Here is a 19518-nt window from a genome sequence, read left to right on the forward strand (position 1 = left end):
GCTGGTTTCCAGTGTTCGGTTGATTCCCTTCTGATTCTGATTTAAGAAAAAAGTGGCCATATTTACTCTTTGAGTACACATGGATACACACCAACCAAAATAAAACAAAAAACCACTTTCGCTGTGGTGTAGGCAGAAGGGAGGCTCTGAGTCACGGGAGCACACACGCTTTTTCAATCTCTTGTTATTTTCTTGTGGGGCTATTTTTGTAGAAACCTTGAACTTTTGGAACAGACAGGGATTTCAAGGAAGTCAGCATTATAACATTGGAAAAGTAAATGGGCTCTGTCGGTTAAGCATCTGACTTTTGATTTTGCCTCAGGTCATGATCTCAGAGTTGTGAGTTTGAGCCCCGTGCTCTGTGCTGGGCGTAGAGCCTGCCCAAGATTTTCTCTCCCTTTCTCTCAGCCCTACCCCCACTTCTCCTTCCCTGTCTTAAAAAAAAAAAAAAAAAAAAAAGAACTAAAGCTTTAACCACCTTCATATTTTTATTTTCCCTATTGGAAGGAAGAAGGGAAATGGGAAATTGCAAACTTCCATTGTCTTTTTCTTATTGGCTATCTAGTTGACAGCTCTCATTCAAATCAGGATAAAAATCAAATTAGCTCAGCTTTAGTACCAGCTTTTCAACTTGCTAAGAGGAACATTTTCTGCTTAGGAAAAAAAAAAACAAACCCAAGAAGTTATTACTAGCTTTTTTAAAAATTGTCTTTTAAAAAATATTTTAATTTAAACTTAGGCAAAACTAGAAAGAATAGTATAATGATGACCTCAATGTTTCCATCATCTGCAGTTCTGCTTTGAAACACATGTATTGGTTAGATTCCTATAGACCTCTCTACAACCCTGTGAGGGATAATGGAGTCATTATTCCTGTTTTAAAGATGAGGAAACTAAGGGTCAGGGGAGTTAAGGGAGTTACCAGGTCTTCAACTAGCAAATGGCAGAGCCAGAGAACACAAAGCTACTCTGTCAATTGACTGGTCATCATTTCAGCCAGCCAATTGTTCCCAGAAATTATCTTCAAGGAGATATCTTCTGGATTCAAAATAAGGATGAGAAACTATTTTGTAAAAATGATTTCTGCCTTTGTTATGTATTTCTAACTCAGAAATTCAGTTTGGCAAGGGTTGTTCTTTGAAATGAGCAAATTACTATTTAAAACCCCCCTGAGATATTCAGGTGCTAGGAATACCACCCCTCCTTCATATTCACATTTTCCACTTCTAATCAATTTTGACAGTAAAACGGCCAAATAGTAACTCTCATTTCCAAGTAAGGAAGCTCTCTGGCTGGTAGATATCAGCTAATCAGTTTTTAAACCTTTCCTTTTCCTAAGAATTGGGCAGAGGTCAGCAACCCACTGGAGTTTCTCTCTGAACTGACAGTGTAACAAAGAGACGGTCCTTTGAATAAGCTGTACTCAGGGTGTCCATGTTTCTGAGCAATATATTGAATGGGCTTATTTGCTAACACCCCCGTCTGCTCCTTGTGGAAATGCTTCAGGCCACCCTTGCTTGTGTTCATGAAGGAGGGGGAGCCCTAGGGTGCTGCTTCATCACCACGCACACTGGAAGGGAGCTTTCCCTATTTCTGATTCGCTTTTTAAAATAGCTGTCTGTGTGTCGGTTGCCAAAATAATGTGAGGAATTTGATTATAAAAGTTCAGGTCTGTTTAGAGAGAAAAAATACAGTGCTCAAGCAGTCGCTGGTAACAAAACCAGCAAGATAAGCACTCAAGATTAGCCATGATTAGCAATCTGTTGAGACTTCCATGTTTGAGCCTCATTTATTTTTAGTTCTTGTGTTGAAACCATAGATGAAGACTTTTCTATTTATTCATTCTTGACCTTGGGCAGCCAGGTTTGCTCCCACATTCTTCTCATCATTTTGTAATCTCATTGAGCTGGGATATTAAGCAGAGCTCTAGAAGAGCATCAACATTTTCAAATGCTCCAAGTCTCTTGAGTTAAACTGTCTTGTGTACAAGCGGCCCCGGCCTGGGACGGGGTCTGGACCCCCCATTTGTTGGTGATTCATGGTGAAGGGGGCAGAGTAGGTGTTCAAGTTTTGCGCTGGATTAACCACACTTCCAGCACTGGGGAGTAGATATGAAGACATTTGATAAGAATGCATGACCACAGGTTAACTCCCAGGCTCGAAATATTTTGAAGCTGTTTTTATTTCTCACTGACTTGCCATGCACGATGCCTTTCTGCCAATCTAGTAACATCAATGAGTAGTCCTGTACCTCCCCTCTCCACCACAACATAAATTTTTGTTTTTTCTTAGTCTTACTTTAATTTGACAGTAGCATCCAAAACCTAAGATCCATGAAGCAATGAATTTCTCATATTAGGATCTTGGTTAAATCAATGTGCAGTATACTATTTTAATTTGGTCCCTGCAGCCATCCCATTTTCATGAGATTGTTTCATCGCCTAGTTTTCAATTCGGTTTGTGGGATTATTTTAAAATGTGAAATATCATGGGCATCTAGGTGGGTCAGTCGGTTAAGCGTCCGACTCTTGATTTCAGCTCAGGTCACGAGCTCAGGATGGTGGGATCGAGCCCCACATTGGCTCCATGCTCAGCCAGGAGTCTGCTTGAAAGTTCTCTCTCTCTCCCCCTCCCCCTCTGCCCTTCCCCTCATGTGTGTTATTTCTCTCTCTCTCTCTCTTTTTTAAAGATTTAATTGTTTTTTTTTTTTTTTATTTGAGAGAGAAGGGGAGAGAGAGAGAGCACAAGAGTAGGGTTAGGGGCAGAGGGAGAAGCAGACTGCCCCCTGAGCAGGAGGTCTGATGTGGGGCTCGATCCTGGGACTCCAGGATCATGACCTGAGCCAAAGACAGACACTTAACCGCCTGAGCCAGGCAGGTGCTCCCCACCTTCTCTCTTTAACAAAATAAAATGAGAAAATAAAAATATAAGGCATCAATGGAATATGGTCAAAGACCGTGAAATTCCTGGCCATCGCTGAGCTTTTGTGAAATCTATGGCTTCTTGGGTACAAATAGGGAAGAGACTGAGGAACCAGAATAAAATTCACATGGAGAAAACCACCGTTAGTCACCAACTTTTAATGAAGAATTCTACTAAATCTCACCATTTTGTCTTATGTATATGAAATTACCACAACACTGATGAATATGTTTCTTATAATATTTTTGGTGAGAAAACTGCTTGAAACTTCTCAACAGAAAATTCGGTGAAATACATAGAATAACAGTGCAGGAAACACATCCGTTTGGGTCGCAGGGCCAGAAGGAAGCATGTGGTGGCACTGTAGCTGGGTCCACATTTTGGCACTGGTGTCTTCTGCATACAACAAGAATTTGCTAGTAACGTGGTTATTTAACCAGATGTGGGGAAACAGGGGCCAGTTTTTGCATTATAGGTGCCTTATAGGTATTTCCCCATTATAAATATATAATGATTCAGCTCCACACACTTAGAGAAAAATATTATACCCTGAGAACCTACGCCCCCAGAATTTCATAGGTTTTTTTTTTTCTTCTTCTTCTTTTTAACGTTTCACTCTGATCTATGTAGAATTTATTTTGGACAGTGTGAAGTAGGGCTTTTAAAGGAGGCTTTCCTTTCCAAGAAATGAATTATCCCATTTGTTAGTGATTCTTCTCTCCTCCTGTGGTTTGCAGTCCAACATTTGCCATATGTTAAGTTCCAGAATATTCTGGGGCAGGTTTCTGGAGGTCTGGTCCAGGGGCCGTATGGCTGCACCAGGGGCTTGCAACTCAGCCCACCCAGGCCCCAGGCCCCAGGCCCGACGCTGCCACCTCTAGGCCCTCTTGGGCAGGCTCCTGACACCTGTTTGAGCCTCCGTTTAAAAAAAAATGTGTACAGTAGAGATAACGGTGAGGCTTATCTCAGGATACTTGTGAAAGTCAAGTGAAAAACTGCATGGCAACTTCTATTAAAACATCAAAAATCTGCAGTCACCGTTTATGGTTTTAGTAATTGTGGCTTTAAAAAAAAAAAAGATCTTATTTATTCATTTGACAGAGAGAGACACAGTGAGAGAGGGAACACAAGCAGGGAGAGTGGGAGAGGGAGAAGCAGGCTTCCCCCTGAGCAGGGAGCCTGATGCAGGGTTTGATCCCGGGACCCTGGGATCATGACCTGAGCCAAAGGCAGACACCCAACTGATTGAGCCACCCAGCGTGCCCCTAACTGTGGCTTTAGGATGTTTTAATATCTGCACACAGATGCACTTTCACCATGGATGATGTTCTCGACGGTGGCAGAGTTAAGAATATAACTGGGAGGCGAGATTTCAAGAGCAGTTCTCCTGTTGGCAGACAGTTCACGGGCTAGGGGCTGACAAATCAGGTTTCTCCATACTGTGGGATGCTCCGCCATATGAGTCTAAAATGTGTATGATGTAGAAGGAGGCTCTGGATGTCAAGTGAAAAAAGCAAGTGGTAGAATACTGTTACCATTCCATTTTTGAAAAACAGAAATAAAAAAATAAAATGTTGTACATAGGAACTTGTGCACATTGAGACAGAAGGAAATGTCTAGAAGGATTGCCAAACTGGTGGCCCTTGGGTCGTATCCAGGCAGCATCTGTGTTTTGTGTGGCCTGTTTAGCACTTTTCAAAATGGTGGATTTGTTGCCAGCATTTAAACATTGTGAGATTTTATACATATAACCTGGGATTTGCAGCTTCTCTTGAAAAACTGGAGTGTCTGGTAACCCTGGGCCAGTAGTCCCTTGGGACCCCATAAGCTCTGGGGGCTCACCCAGGCTTTTCTTTCAGGTACCTGTCCCCGACCTTAAAAGCACTTGGGTTTATAACCCCTTTATCTACAGCTGGCTTTGACATTGGTGCCTCTGGCAAATGGGATTGGGGTGGAGAAAAAAGCAGGACCTTTGGGAAGACTCACTTATTACACTATATACTTCTGTATGATTTAAATGTATTATAATGACACCATGTTACTTTTAAAATAGAAAAATTAGTAGAAAAACCTATTTGAATACTTGGTTGTATCCTAGGTGCCCTGTAGAGAAAACCCACATTCCTGTTCCTTTATTAACTTCCATTATGAAGCTAAAAATGAATGTAACTCTGCGTAGCAGGAGCCTCTTATTACTGAAATGTTCCTTCAAGATGCCCTCTACATGGACCATTTTCGTTCCTGGAGTTCTTGCTTCTGGTCAAAGCAGGGACGTTGCGGGAGATGGCCATGCCCTGTTCCTTCCTCCCTTTTCTCCTGCAAGGCGTATCTGCTGGCTCTCCTGCCCGTGCCCCCTCTTCACTGCTCCCTGCCCTGGGACCCACTCAATTTCACCTCTTCCACGAAGTGCTACAGCCCACGGGTTTCGGTTCTTCTTTCTCGTTCATAGTCAGCAACCAGAAGTCAGGCTTAATCATTCTTGGATCAGTTGATGTGACTGTGCCCTCCTTTCCCCAGAGAAGAAGTAAAGTCTAGTAATCATTTTACATTCCCTTTAGCCCCTCATTGGGGGTGACCCTGGCCTCAGCTGCTGGGGCTCCATTCAGTGGCGTGTTTGAAAATCCTCTAGGAGAGGAGCGGCAGGGCTTATGAGAACCTCATCAGCCCTTGGGAGATTGACAATCTTCATTAGCTGAGCTGCCTAATCTCACCTTGTTTCTAGGCCTGTACAAATTCAGACCCCCTTCTGTGCAGGAGGTTAGGCGAGAGGCCTTTTTAGGAATGCCTTCCCTTCCACCCCAACCAGGCACCACCCTGCCCCAGGCTTGCTTTGTGGGGAGTCAGGCTTTTGGAACTAGGGGATACCAAAGAGAAGCTGAAACCCACCTTTTGTGGGCACTGCCGTTTTGGGCACACATGGTGGACTGTTTCCTGAGTGTCAGACCTGGTAGTTACCACATGTGGGCTTTGAGGTGACCCAGATGGTTGCCTAAAAGAGCTGAGCCTTTTTCATGGTGATTTCACTTCCTTCTTTCTTCAAACAGATAGGACCCCTTCAAGCTCTTCGAAGCGAGACCCGAGTCTGTCAGGGACCAGTGCTTTCAACGCATTTGCTTTTCTTGCCGAGTACCCCGTGGGTCTGCACGTCCCTGCTATTGCCCTCGCCGATTCTCCTGCCTAGAAAACCCCTCTGAATGAAACCCGCATGACTCTTGCTCTAAGAAGCCTTTCCAGACTTTGTCCCTTAAAAAAAATGCATTGGCCAGGCTCGGTTACATCTCGGCTCCTCAATACTCTTTTGCAAATCCCAGAACTTATTTTGTTCTTCAGTCATGGGTGGTTTATCTTTGTTTGTCCAGAACCTGGTGCCTTCTTTTATAATGTCTGCAGGGCACGGGGCACTCTTCAGAGGCCCTGTGTTAGGGGCCAAGTCACTGCTGTGAGAGGATGGGGAGAGCCTGCTCCCCTGTGTGCTCTAGGGTCCTGTCTTAGAAGGAAGTTTCTTTTCTCTTTGCTGGGTCCCCCACTTCACTCAGGGCTCAGACAAGTCAAGGCTCTTAAAAATCTGTGCATTTGTTAAACAGCCCCGGGAGACTTTGCCTAAATCTTTGCAGCTAAAAGCTGCCAATCAAATACTACTCGGTTAGAAAACTAGAAACTAAAAATAAATCATTGAAGGCTGCGCTGGAATTATGTCTCCTGGGATCTGGGACCCACCGCCACCACCACCATGCAGGGAGGGTGAGGCCGTCGAGTTGTTTGTGGAGTGGGGTCGAACAGTGCTGGATTTCACCTGAAACTTTGTAGGTCCCTGTGAGACAGTCTGTCTCACTCAGAGAGTCTTGGATTTGTAAAAGGCAGGCAACCCGGGCAAGGTGTTCCTTCTGGTGAGATCCCATTGTGTAAAGTGAGAAATGTCAGCCATGAGTTATTTCCATACTAATTCTGAGAAGATCGGTCAGGCCTTCTGTGATCAACAAACTGAAAGGGAGGTTTCCAGAGGGAGCTGTTTGGAAGGGGGCTCTGAAGAGAAGATTTGCCTAAGGGGGAAAAAAAAGAAAGAAAGAAAAGAAACGGATGGGTGTGGTATTTACCATCACTCTCATTTACTGAGTTGCTATGAACTTGCGATTCAGTAAGGGCTCTGTGTCCCGGGCAGGGCTGCTGGCTCTATTGATTCTGCTCTGAACAAAGTTCTCGCAGCGTCCCTTTTCTCTGTCTCACGCTGATGTTTGAGGTCGGGTCTGCAAAGCTCCAGACTTGAGGCCCGATGTCCTAGCCACGAACTCCTTGGAGCTGCTGGAGTGCCCCACATGGCTTTAGGTGGGGACCCAGTGAGCATTGTTTCCTCCAGGCTGGGGCTTGCCCAGCCAGACACTGGGTTTCTGATTGCCTCCGAATGCCCAAAGGCATAGTGCTCTGAAAAAGCAGCAGCAGGCGAGGAAACCGCCGGAGGTGGGGAGCTCTTGGCTGGTGTGGTCTCAGCTTCTGACACTTGTAACTGATGGCCCCCTGTCACTTCCTGTCATGCAGCCCAAGTGGCAGGGAGGAGTTCCTTCAGGGAAACTATGCTCTGCTCAGCTCAGAGAATCCCGTCTGCAGGGCTCCGTCGCAGTTAGGGGCGGGGGACTTTGCGTGGATGAGGCCGGAGCGCCCCATGGTTTGGTGCTGCTTCTTTGTCCGGGCTCAGGTAAGCTCACTGTGGCAGAGTTAGGGATGGACGGGCACCCCACTTCCATGCCCGGCTGGGCAGGGCTGGGAGCTGACAGGAGGGAGGGCAAAGCTTTCACCTCCCAAGCAAATGGGCAGGGAGCTGCTGTTAAAAACACCTGGGATGATGGAGGGGGACTTCTCTCTCACTTTAGTGTGAATCAGAAAAGAGCTGTGTGGTTGTGTTTAAGACCACAATGGTGGCTTGGTTGGAGATGATGAGTTAAGTGAGTGCCTAGCTGTCAGTGCTTCCTCTAGCATCTGTGATTGGAGGAGAGAGAGAGAGAGAGAGTGGGAGGAGGGGAGACGGGGGTGTCTTTCACTCTTTGTTCCACGATACTAGTATTTTAATTTTTATAAGAGATCTGTTTTCAATTAATCAGGAAAAAAAGACTGAAAAAAAAGATGCATCTGCCTTCTGGTATTTTTTGTTTGTGGAGTTTGTGGAGTTTTTTTAAAAGTCACAGAGTGGATTTCTAAGATCTTTTCTTTTCCTTTGGGTTGAAAGGTGGCCGAAAAAAATTTTGGAAGTTTGTTTTGCTCTGAAGAACTTTTTTGTAGGTTTCTTCATAGTGAGTCCTGTGTTGTGAATGTGTTCATCTTTGAGAAGATGAAACCAGATATTATAAGGGGAGATTCATACTCACTGGTGTTCTCATTAAGAGTGTTGGTGCCTGGTTTGGAATGGAGGAATGGCTAGAAATGTTACATTTCTACCAGCTGAAGAATGGTTAGGAAGCCTGAAGGTTACTCCCTCTGTCCCTTTTGTTTGTGGGTGGGCATTAAAGCTTTGGATAGCCACCCCTATTTTTAAAAAGAAAATGTCCATTGCTTTTTCTATTCACTCTCACCAGAATTCTGAGACTGATTTTTGTAATGCTAATTCCAACTCTCATACATGACCATTCTAGACATACATTTTTAATCTTTCCATGTGATTTCGATGGTTTTACTGTCTTTCTCCTTTCCCATCTGACTTATCCAGCTGTTTACTCACCTGATAAAGAATCCTTTTTGAGTCTTTGAGATACAGAAATTGGCAACATGTAAAATGACTTACTATAATTTAGTGATAGTTAATGCAACATAAATAAAAAGTAATACAACACTAGCTAACATTTATTAGATACTTTTCACATGAGTAACACTTTGCTCCCATGAGCTCGTGAAATTCCTGCAACACTGTAGACCTGGCTATTTTTACTATCCCCATTTCCTTGGTGTTAGAACTGAGGTTTAGAGAAGATAAATAATCTGCCCAAAGTCACCTAGCTGGGGAGCGGTGGATCAGGCTTCAAACTCAGGCAGAATGGATCCAGAATTGACATTCTTGGCTATTAGGTCTTGCCTGAGGATTTCAACAATGGAGCCCTTTCGCTAGCGCCTGTCACCTGCAGCATCTTCCTCAATGCTTTGCTTTCTTGCCCTTTGGCAAATCAGCCTGTTTGGGTGGATGTTTGCTACGATCCAATTAGTGGCTACCTAAGAGGTATCTAGACAAATCACTACCTTTTCTGGACTCGGTTTCCCTACCTGTCAGATGGAAGTTTCCCTAAACTCATTTTAGTTCTGATACCAATCTAAGGTATGCAAGTATCTTGTACAAAAAGTCAAACATAGTTCTCATATCTTTCCTATTTCAAAGTTAAATGAGTGCGTTTAAACATACATTTCCCGAGGATATCAGCTGGCACTCAAAATGTAATTGGCTGGAAATTGGTGGCAGTTGACCTTTATTTTGCTCTTGAAAATATTACTGAATACATTTTTATTTCTTGGTTCTGAGAGTCTCCAGAGAAAGGATCTGGAGGAATTGGGGCTGAGTGTGGGAGGTCAGTTGGCAAATGGATATGGTGGGGAGAAAGGGAGGGGAGAAACCCTTTAAGGATCTCATAAATCCATCTTCTGAGATTTGGCCAAGGGAGTTCTGTATCAGTGGAGAAATGCTAGGGTGTAATGATTGAGGGCCTGGGTTTTAGGACCACACAGATGTAGGTTTGCATCCCAGCTTTGCCTCTTACTAACCATGCAATCCTAAGCATATTACCAAATGTCTCTCAGTCTGTTTTCTGCTCTGCAAAAAATGGGGATGATAAATAGTGTCTACTTAATAAGATTGTCATGAGGAATAAATGAAAAGACCCATAACCGTGCCTTGCACAGAGCCAGCACTCAGCAAACGTGATCCACGTCCCCGGTCTTACTGACCGCAGACTGTTGGTGGGCACTGGAGACACGAATCCTGAGTGTTTAAAGACTTCGCCGTACCGGGGCTGTGAAACGTCTATCCACAGAGATAAATGTGACCCTGGTTTGGTTTTGTTGAGGGAAAGGAAACGTATTCGGTGGAAGGTCAGTACTTCGTTGTAAAGCCCCGATTCCAGCCATGTTTTTACAGCTTGTCCAGAACGCCAAGTGGGAGCCATGAAAGGGGAAGCTGATTCAAACCAGATTCCAAAAAGGCCTCCCTTGATAGAGGTATGACTCGGAGAGGGCGAGGTCAGGGTGGTGACCCCTCCATATCCACCCAGACAGAAACAATGGGTGACTTTAGGACCTAAATATAGACTATGTGGATGTCACTTAGAAAAAGCCAGTTCCCGGTGCAGACTAGGGTGGGCAGGTCTCTTGGGAAGGGCTCTGGAAGCAGCCCCTGTGTGCCAAAACCCTAGCTCTGTCAGCCCTCTTTTTCTGGATAATTCTGTCCATATTCCGTACCTGTTGAGCATCTGTGTCTGATTGGCAGCCTTATTTATGTCCCCATCTCATCCCTTCCAAGTCTTCCTGGTGGCGTTTACCACTCTCCCCTGTGCCTTTTGCAGACCCCACCCAGCCCTCGCCAGAAACGACAGGTGCTGTTGCCATAGTGCTTGCTTCTCATGGGGCAAGGATAGTTGCTGGGGGTCAGGAGTTTGGGGTTCAAGGTCTCAGTTTTGCAGTTAATCTTGGGCAATGCTGAACTTCACTGGGTGCCAGGTTCTCCAATGGAGACATTGCTCTTAAGAATCTGGATCCTGGGGCACCTGGGTGGCTCAGTGGATTAAGCCTCTGTCTTCCGGCTCAGGTCATGATCTCAGGGTCCTGGGATCGAGTCCTGCATTGGGCTTTCTGCTCCGCGGGGAGCCTGCTTCCCTCTCTCTCTCTCTGCCTGCCTCTCTGCCTACTTGTGATCTCTGTCTGTCAAATAAATAAATAAAATCTTTAAAAAAAATGAAAAAGAATCTGGATCCTGGAGCTTGACCATCTGGGTCCACATCCTCACTGCACTTGACCTCGGGCATGTTCTTTACCTCTCTGGGCCTCAGTTACCTCACCTGCAAAAATGGAGACCATGGTAGTATCTGTCTCAGTTACCACGAGGAGTTTATAAAATAATACCTGTGAAACCATTCAAAGAGTACATCTTGTGTCAGTGCTCAGAAATGCTACCTAGCTATGATTGGGGTGCATGGATGGCTCAGTCAGTTAGGCATCCGACTCTTGGTTTCTAAATGCTATAATGTGTTTCCTAAAATACATTATAATAAATATGTCCAGGTCTACTGCATGTGGGCTCAAGTGTTATTGTGTCTCTCCCTGGCCACTTCCTGCACTTTGGGGGACCACAACATCTGTGGGTCTGAGCATCTGAGACCCGGCCTGCTACCAGTGTCCACAATGCTCATTCCTCCCAAAATGAACAAAGTCAGCCTGTGCTTTCATTCACCAAGCAGTACCCGAGAACCAGCCCTGTGCCCATCTCTGTGCTGGGTGCGAGATGCCCAAGTTATGGGTCTTTATAGCCTTTTCTATCTTCTTTGAATGGGACATTACCAGCCCAGAGAAAATGGGGCAGAGAGGGACATGAAATAATCTAGCTGCTGAAATCCCTCCTTTTTAAAAAAATTTTTTTAAAAAGATTTTATTTATTTATTTGACAGAATCACAAGTAGGCAGAGAGGCAGACAGAGAGAGAAGGGGGAAGCAGGCTCCCTGCTGAGGAGAGAACCTGATGCGGGGCTTGATCCCAGGACCCTGGGATCATGACCTGAACTGAGGGCAGAGGCTTTAACCCACTGAGCCACCCAGGTGTCCCTGAAATCTGTCCTTAATGAGAAGTAAGAGAAGCCAAGGCCACACTCTGCCTGAAATCTCTGGATGTGGGTCAAGGAGACCATCTCAGTCAGCTTTTGCCGAGTAACAACCCCTCCAGCTCAGTGGCAAACAACGATAAGCGTTTGTTCTTATGTTCATAGGTGTGCAGGTTGATGGGGCGGTCTGCCCCACACAGGTCCATTAGCTACCCATATGTAGTATTCTTCCCCTGTGGAGGTCAGATGCCCCCAGAGGAGCAAGCAGGACTATAGGATGTCCCTTAAGGCCTAGGCTCGGAATTGGTACACTGTCCCTTCCACCCACATTCCATTGGTCAGAGCAAGTGACAGTGCCAAACCATGGAGATCAGGAGAGAATATAAAAGTTTGCTGGAGAATAAATTAATCCGTTCCAGGACCATCACTATCTACTCACTAGGCCCACATTTATGTGGGGCACACTGCCATGTTGGGGGAAGATAAATGTAGTCACAATAAATGAAGAAGATAATGAGAACAACTAGCCCAAGGCCTGGGATGCTGTAGGTCCTCAACAGATGTCTGATGGATGAGTCCCTGTGGTACCTCTGGAGCGCTGACTAATGATGACTATTTCGTAGAGGTCATTGCCTTTCATCCTCCAGCCTCTGGTTGGGCAGGTGCAATCATCCCAGGTCGAACAAGTAGGATACTATTTTAGCCTGTTAAATGCTTCTAATCGAGATCATCCCTGATGTGGGGAAAGAGGCAGGCTTTGCTCCAGAAAGGTTCCGGCTTAGATCCCTCGTGTCCTTGCTCCCACACCCTTTGAGCCCTGCCTTGGCTACTAACTCTTTAAGTACCCATCGCATATTAAGAATTTAGTTAGCATGGTGCCTGGCCTGTCATCCTCTCTCTAAATCCCTAGCCCTCTGCTTTTGGAGAGGTCACATACATTTTTTAACATTCTCTTCAGAAAATTGCTCAGAGATGTGAAAATTTCTCTGCAGATCCATGGCCCCAGGTAAAGAACTCTGCTATAAGTATTCATTCCTGTCCCCTTCCCCTTCTCTTTCCTCTCCTAAGAACTTCATCCACTGGAAGAGATGTTTTTCCATATTTATATGCCAGTGTCAGGTTCAGGGTCTGGATCATGTTAATGGCTGGTCCAATGAGAGTTTTTTAAGTGAGGGAGAGAATGAGGATGAAGGGGTTAGTGATATCTTGTTTGCATCTGCATCCGGTCACAAAACTTTTGGATGGGATTAGATAGGAAAGCTCATATAATCCAGCCCCTTTTTATTTATTTTTATTAAACAATTTGTTACTGAAGTACAATTGGTGTACAATGTTACATTAGTTCCAGGTGCACAGCATACCGATTTGACAATTCTGTTCATTACTCAGTGCTCATCATGATAATCGTAAGCACCACCTGTCACCATACAAAGTTGTTACAAGGTTATTGACTGTATTCCCTATGCTGCACTTTTCATCTCTGTGATTTAATTTCTAGCTGGAAATTTGTACCCCCAAGTCCCCTTCACCTCCTTCGCTGATTCTCCACCAGCCTCCCCTCTGGCAACCACCAGTTTGTTCTCTGTATTTAAGAGTGTTTTGTTTTTCAGAATTCCCCATATAAGTAAAATCATATGGTATTTGTTTTCCTCTGTTTTATTTCACTTAGTGTAATACTCTCTAGCTCCATCCAGATTGTTGTAAATGGCAAGACTTCACTTTTTTATGGCTGAGTAATGTTCTGGGGTGTGTGTGTACCACATCTTCTTCACCCGTTCATCTGTCGATGGACACTTGAGTTGCTTCCATATCCTGGCTATTGTAAGTAATGCTGTAATAAACATGGGGGTGCGTATCTCTTTCTGAATTAGTGTTTTCATTTTCTTTGGCAATCCCTTTATTTTATAGATGATAAAACTGAGACCCAGAGAGGTTAGTTCACTTGCCCAAAGGCACACAGCTAATAATAATAACAACAACAACAATAACAGCAATAATAATAAAATAATGTTTTCTTCCAAGCAGATAATTTGTGCTCAGATACAACTGGGTCTTGTTCCCTCAGTACCTGATTAGAAAACAATGTCATTCTGATCTATCACATTTATCGATCATGTTATAAAACTTGAGTTTTCTTGACTTTCGTATCCAAAGTCAAAGACACAGATGACAGAAACATATATGCCATTGTCTCCGTAGAACCATTGTGAGGTGAGCCCTTTAGGGCAGAGCTCTTGTCGCCTCATTCCCTGGTGTCCCCTTCCCACTCCGTCCTCCAGTCATCACCCAGAACTATGTGTACAGCTGCTGAGAAGGCAGGATATTTGGGGCTGAGACAGGGACACTTGTCAAGTTAAGGGGCCAGGCCAAAGCAAGGGTAGAAGGCGGGTTAGGTCGGTGCAGGGGAGGAATTTGTTCCTACGGAGTCCTGGAAATCTTATTTGGAGCCATTCTTCTATCTTTGTTTTGAAGGCACTTTGTTCTCTGTTGCATTGTTTTAAGAGCCACAGGAAGTCAGGCCCTGCTCAGGGTCAGCGATGCCACTGGTTCCTGCCTGTGACTGCCCAGGTGGGAAGTGCATTGGTTTGCTTTAGGGCTGACATTTCGTGATCAGGACCATTGCGCCCTTTCTTTTTTTGTTGCCCTCCGTGTCTGCATGGGGTGGGGAAGGGCGAGGAGGAAGAAGAGAGTCTGATGAGTCTGTTTTTCTTTATAGCGATAGTGACTATACTTATTTCTGTGTTACAAAGGAAAATGCTAACATCCAAGCCTCAAAAGAGCACTGTGCCCTCTGGAGCATTGTTCTCCCAGAGAAATAGAATTCGAGCTACATGCGTCATTAAAAATTTCCTAGTAGTCGCATTGGAAGAAAATGAAAGAGGCGAAATTCATTGCAATATTTTATCTAGCCCAGTATATCCAAATATTAGCATTTCAACATGTCCAGATAAAAATTAAGAAGATATTTACATTTACATTCTCTCTCTCTCTCTCTCTTTTTTTTTTTTTTTGCAATTCAGTGTATATTATCCACATAGAGCACATCTCAGTTCAGACGAGCCACATTTCAAGTGATGGTATCAGCACTGTCTCCTATGGAGATGGGTAGGCACAGATGCCTATGGAGCCCTGGAAATGTGACTGGTACAGCTCAGGAGCTGAGTTTTAAATTTTATTCAATGTTAATGAATTAAAATCACATCTAAACAGCCGCATACACCTAGTGGCTCTCCTATGTGGACAGTACAACTCTAGAGATTTGATCTTGTTGGAGAAATATCAACCGATAACTTGAACAAGGTAGCATTTTTCATCTACCCCATTGGCAGAGATTAACAAGTAGGATAACACTGTTTGGTGAGGGTAACAACATCTTTCATGTATGGCCGGTGGGAGGATAAATTAGAATGTTTCTTATGGAGGACAGGTTGGCCGTATTTATCAAATTTCAAGTATATATGCCCTTGGGCCCAGCAGTCCCAGTGCTGGATGTTAACACAATAGGGTCTGTTATGCGTGTCGACTGGTTTATGTAGAAGGATATTTGCTGCAGCAAAAGATCAAAAACCACATATATACCCTGCCAGTGGAGGACTAGATAAGTAAGTTATGGTACATTTGGAAAATGCAATTGGCAACTGTTGAGAAAACAAGGCCAGTGTTTGTTTGGCGGCATGGAATCCTGTGTGAGATATGGCGAGAAGCAAGTGTGGAGCAGTGTGTATAGTATGTTACCATTTGGGTAAAAGAGATGATTTGCTTATGTCTGTCTAGAGCAGCTCTGGAAGCAGGCAGAAGGAGCCTATTATCGTAGTTGCCTCCTGGGGGAGGGAAGGATAGCTGAGGTGGGAGAGAGGTCTGCTTTTCATGGTAGAGTATATCTTTTTGGAATTTAATCTCATGCACTTGAATTACCTAGCCAAAAATTAAACAAGACATAAAGAGGAAACTCTAAAAGAAGGGTAAATCACAGAAGGCTTCCTAGCAGAGGTGGTCTTTGGATTGACTTATAAAAGATGCACAGGAGTCCTTATGGCAGGAGGAAGGCTGAGGCTCAGAGACATGAACAAGCAGGACAGTTCAGGCATCTGTATGTAGCCAGTAGTGGGCAGAGTACTCAGTATATAAAATAAGGCGGTATGGAGTTTGGACAGGCATGTGAATGGCCAAATGGGAAGGGTTTTGTAGGCAGACTTTGGACTATAGGCAGCCATTGGCAGTTTGAAAGAAGCAGGAAATGAAATGATTATGTTTGTGTAGAAGACAACTTTGGGCAAAGTGGAGAATGATTTGAAACAGTGATTCCCAAAGTGTGATCCATGGAGCCCTAGGAGTCCCCCAGACCCTGAAACAAACTACATCACTACAAAACAGATTTTCTTCATATGTGTCTACCAAAATAACAATCACAGTGGCTTGATTGCAGAAGCAGGTGTGTGAATCAGCTCTCCTATGCAGCCACACAGGAAAGAGAGTTGTAAAAGTGTAAAACAATGCTGCTCTTCTCGCTGTGTTTTTGTTTTTGAAGACCTAGTTAATTTTCATTAAAATATGGGGGTTTGTTGTTGTTTTATGTAGGGAGCATGACCAGAGTGTAGCCCAACGTGAGGTTTGAACTCACAACCCTGAGATCAAGACCTAAGTTGAGATCAAGAGCTGGACTCCTAACTGACTGAGCCCCCTAGGTGCCCCTAATTTTCATTATAATATGTTAATTAGAGTAGCAAGTAATACATTTACTACTTTTTAAAAGAATGGTTTCTTTTCTTTTTTTTTTTAAAGATTTTATTTATTTATTTGACAGAGAGAGATAGCGAAAAAGGGAACACAAGCTCCCCGCTGAGCAGGGAGCCTGATGCGGGGCTCCATCCCAGGACCCTGGGATCATGACCTGAGCGGAAGGCAGATGCTTAATGACTGAGCCACCCAGGTGCCCCAAGAATGGTTTCTTTTAATTTCTCTGTTTTTTTTTCTAATACTGTAAATATTGATAGACGTAACCTACATAAACAAAAGCCCCTCAGGACCCTCAGTATTTTTTTTAAATTAACTTATAATGTATTATTTGTTTCAGGGGTACAGGTCTGTGATTCATCAGCCCTACACAGTTCACAGCACTCACCATAGCACACCCCTCTCCAATAGGACCCTCAGTAATTTTTAAAATTGTAAAGGAGTCCTGAGACCGAAAAGTCTGAGAACCACTGGTGTGAAAGCAAGAAGGCCCAGGATGCTTATGATTCTGGTTGGATCAAAGTAAACTCTAGGAAAACAAATGTACTATCCAAATGTGAATGAGGTAGGAGGCGTGCACTAGCCATTCCAGAGTATCTCTCTGAGAGCAAAGACATGGTCTGGGTAGGTATGGGTGAAAGAGGGAGCTTGCTTGATGGATCGGTTTTGACTGACAGTCCTGTTGGTGCATGTCCTGTCCTCCACTTCTGCACAAATAGATATTCCTGTTATTTCCAGTGCTTTGCTGTTACAAACATCCGTGCACGGGTTGCTCAGTGCCCAGCACCTCGAGAATTACTCTGGAGTAGCTCTGTGCAAGTGGAATCCTGGGCAGGACGAAATGCACATCTGTAGCTCGACCGGAAGTTGTCACGTTGTTCCCCCGTCTGTGACCCTCCCTCCAACCTTATGTGAATCCCCATTTCTTCAACCCTTAGTGCTGTCAGATTTTTTAATTTTGCCAATCTGATGGGTGCAAAATGGTATCCTGTTTTAACCCCAAGCCCACCATCAGTGCTACCTGCATTCCTCACTTTGGAGCGTAAGCTACTAAAGTCTGAATGGTAGATGACTCAGAGTCTCTGCCTCCAAAAAACACACGTACTTCTGTGTGCGAATGTGTGAATGCACAGAGGCAGCCTCTGTACTCTGGTTTTCTAGGTAAGGAAAAGAATGAAAAATTGGGGACGCCCACTCTTTATTTGAGATAGAAATCATCCCATCAACCCTGCTCACTCTTATGGTGTTTGCTGCAATTTGGGGCCAGGTGGATCTGCCCTGAAGGAGGAAAAATTGGGCTTTTCTGCACTGCCTGGGCTGGTGTTTGGGGTAAAGCCCAATTTGAGGCATGAATCCAAGACCTGAAGCTTTGGGCACCGTCTTTGAACCGGTCACATGTCCTCACCCAACATAGGCCTCCCTGTGGACCTGAAGCCAGGGCCTGCTTCTCTAGTCTGTGACCTTTTCAGGTGCATAGGGTCCTTCCTGTGTTCAGAAGGGCCCCCTATGTGGTTAAGTGCTCTGCTGTAGCTGACCTGAAACTCACTAATTTTCGAACAGGGGCCCTATGTTTTCATTTGGCTCTGAGTTCTGCAAATGATATAGTCAGTGCGGCCAGAGCATCTTTGTGTCTCTCTGATTAGAAAGGGTGTGGGGCACCATGGGTAACACTGTTCTCACTCTGTGCAGGGCCTGACCCCACCATGAACTCAAATACTCTTTTGGGTGAAATACTCATTTCCTCATTTCATGCTTTTTTTCTTCTTTTTTTTACTTCTCTCTCTCTGTGTGTGTACACACACACACACACACACACACGCACACACACACACACACAGTCATACAAATATACACACATACTGTCCGTCTTTACCATTCATAAATTCCATATTTGCCCACTTGCTAAAATATACTTGTAACCCCAAAATCGATACCCAGAGCACTTTCACAGTCATTCATGGAAAGGAATAAAGAAGCAAAACATTTGAATGACTTGACAAGTACCTTCTCATCTAAGACCAGTCAAGGTAACGTTCTGCCTTCTCGTTCCCGCTCTCATACTGTAAACACGTGTCTTTTTTGGTGGTCTGTTTAGTACCATGTTTTTCACAATTTTGTGCTACTGTTGATGTCATTATTTAAGATATAGTTTCTCTGAGAGCAGCAATGGAGTGTTGTCTAAGCACGGGATGGCTGCCGGGTGCCTTACAGAGAATATAGTGTGTTCAGTAGGCTTCCTTTAGGTACAAGGTATAGTGCTGTTGGCTGTGAGTTCAATGTCAGTGAATCTACAATATATATTAAAGAGGGTGTCTATAACTAGAAACACACATAACGCAAGATTAGGTCTTGATTAGCCGACGAACATGTTGTGACCCGAAGCTTGCAGAAACCTAGCCCTGTGTTCACTTGCTCACGGTTCAAGGAGACCTTATAGAACATAACCTCTGTGAATAACCAGCATTGACTATGTATGTATGTTTGTCTTTCCCTCTCCTGTCTTCTCCCTTGCTCACTCTCCTAACCTCTTGCATATTCTGTTCTCTTCCATTGACCATTGGTCCTCCTGCCATTAGTCTTGGGTCCTCAAAAGGTGCCCAGGGAAGGTGCTTCTGCCCATTCACTCAGCACCCATTTGTGGGCCACTTTCTTTGTGCGGTTCACTAGGCTGTGCTGGGGTCTGCACACAGACCTTATGTTTCAAAAATATTGCTTACATTTTAAAAAAAATATTGCTTACAGATAAGATTATACCCCATGATTTTGAGGAAAATCGAGAATCTTCTATGCATGTCTTGAAAATGTTTTCCACTCAGCATTCTCCTTGGCCACATGTTGTCACATCCAAACAATGTCAGAAGGAAAATTTAGAGGTCACCTTGTCCTACCCTCTCATTTCACAGATAATGAAACCGAGATCCAGGGAGGGCAAGTGACATGCTTGAGGTCCCAGAGCTAGTTCAATGACCTTAAAAAATAGAAAACAGGGGCATCTGGGTGGCTCAGTGGGTTAAAGCCTCTGCCTTTGGCTCAGATCATGATCCCAAGGTCCTGGGATCGAGCCCCACATGGGGCTCTCTGC

The 19518-nt window shown here is 44.4% G+C and overlaps 1 protein-coding gene across 3 annotated transcripts in view; it reads left to right on the forward strand.

Moving 5' to 3' along the window:
- ARHGEF3 (Rho guanine nucleotide exchange factor 3) overlaps nucleotides 1-19518 on the forward strand; it is a 315292-nt gene that overhangs the window by 129298 nt on the left and 166476 nt on the right. Inside the window, exon 1 of one of the 3 annotated variants that reach the window (XM_080807092.1) lies at nucleotides 7547-7612. The exons of the other annotated variants lie outside the window; for them this stretch is intronic. Within the exon in view, the coding sequence (XP_080663218.1) occupies nucleotides 7562-7612 (51 nt within the window). The 5' untranslated portion in view covers nucleotides 7547-7561. Of the gene's footprint in view, nucleotides 1-7546; nucleotides 7613-19518 lie in introns of those variants that run through there. 3 annotated transcript variants of the gene reach the window in all.

Source organism: Martes martes, assembly GCF_963455335.1.
Source record: "Martes martes genome assembly, chromosome: 1".
NCBI lineage: Eukaryota > Metazoa > Chordata > Mammalia > Carnivora > Mustelidae > Martes > Martes martes.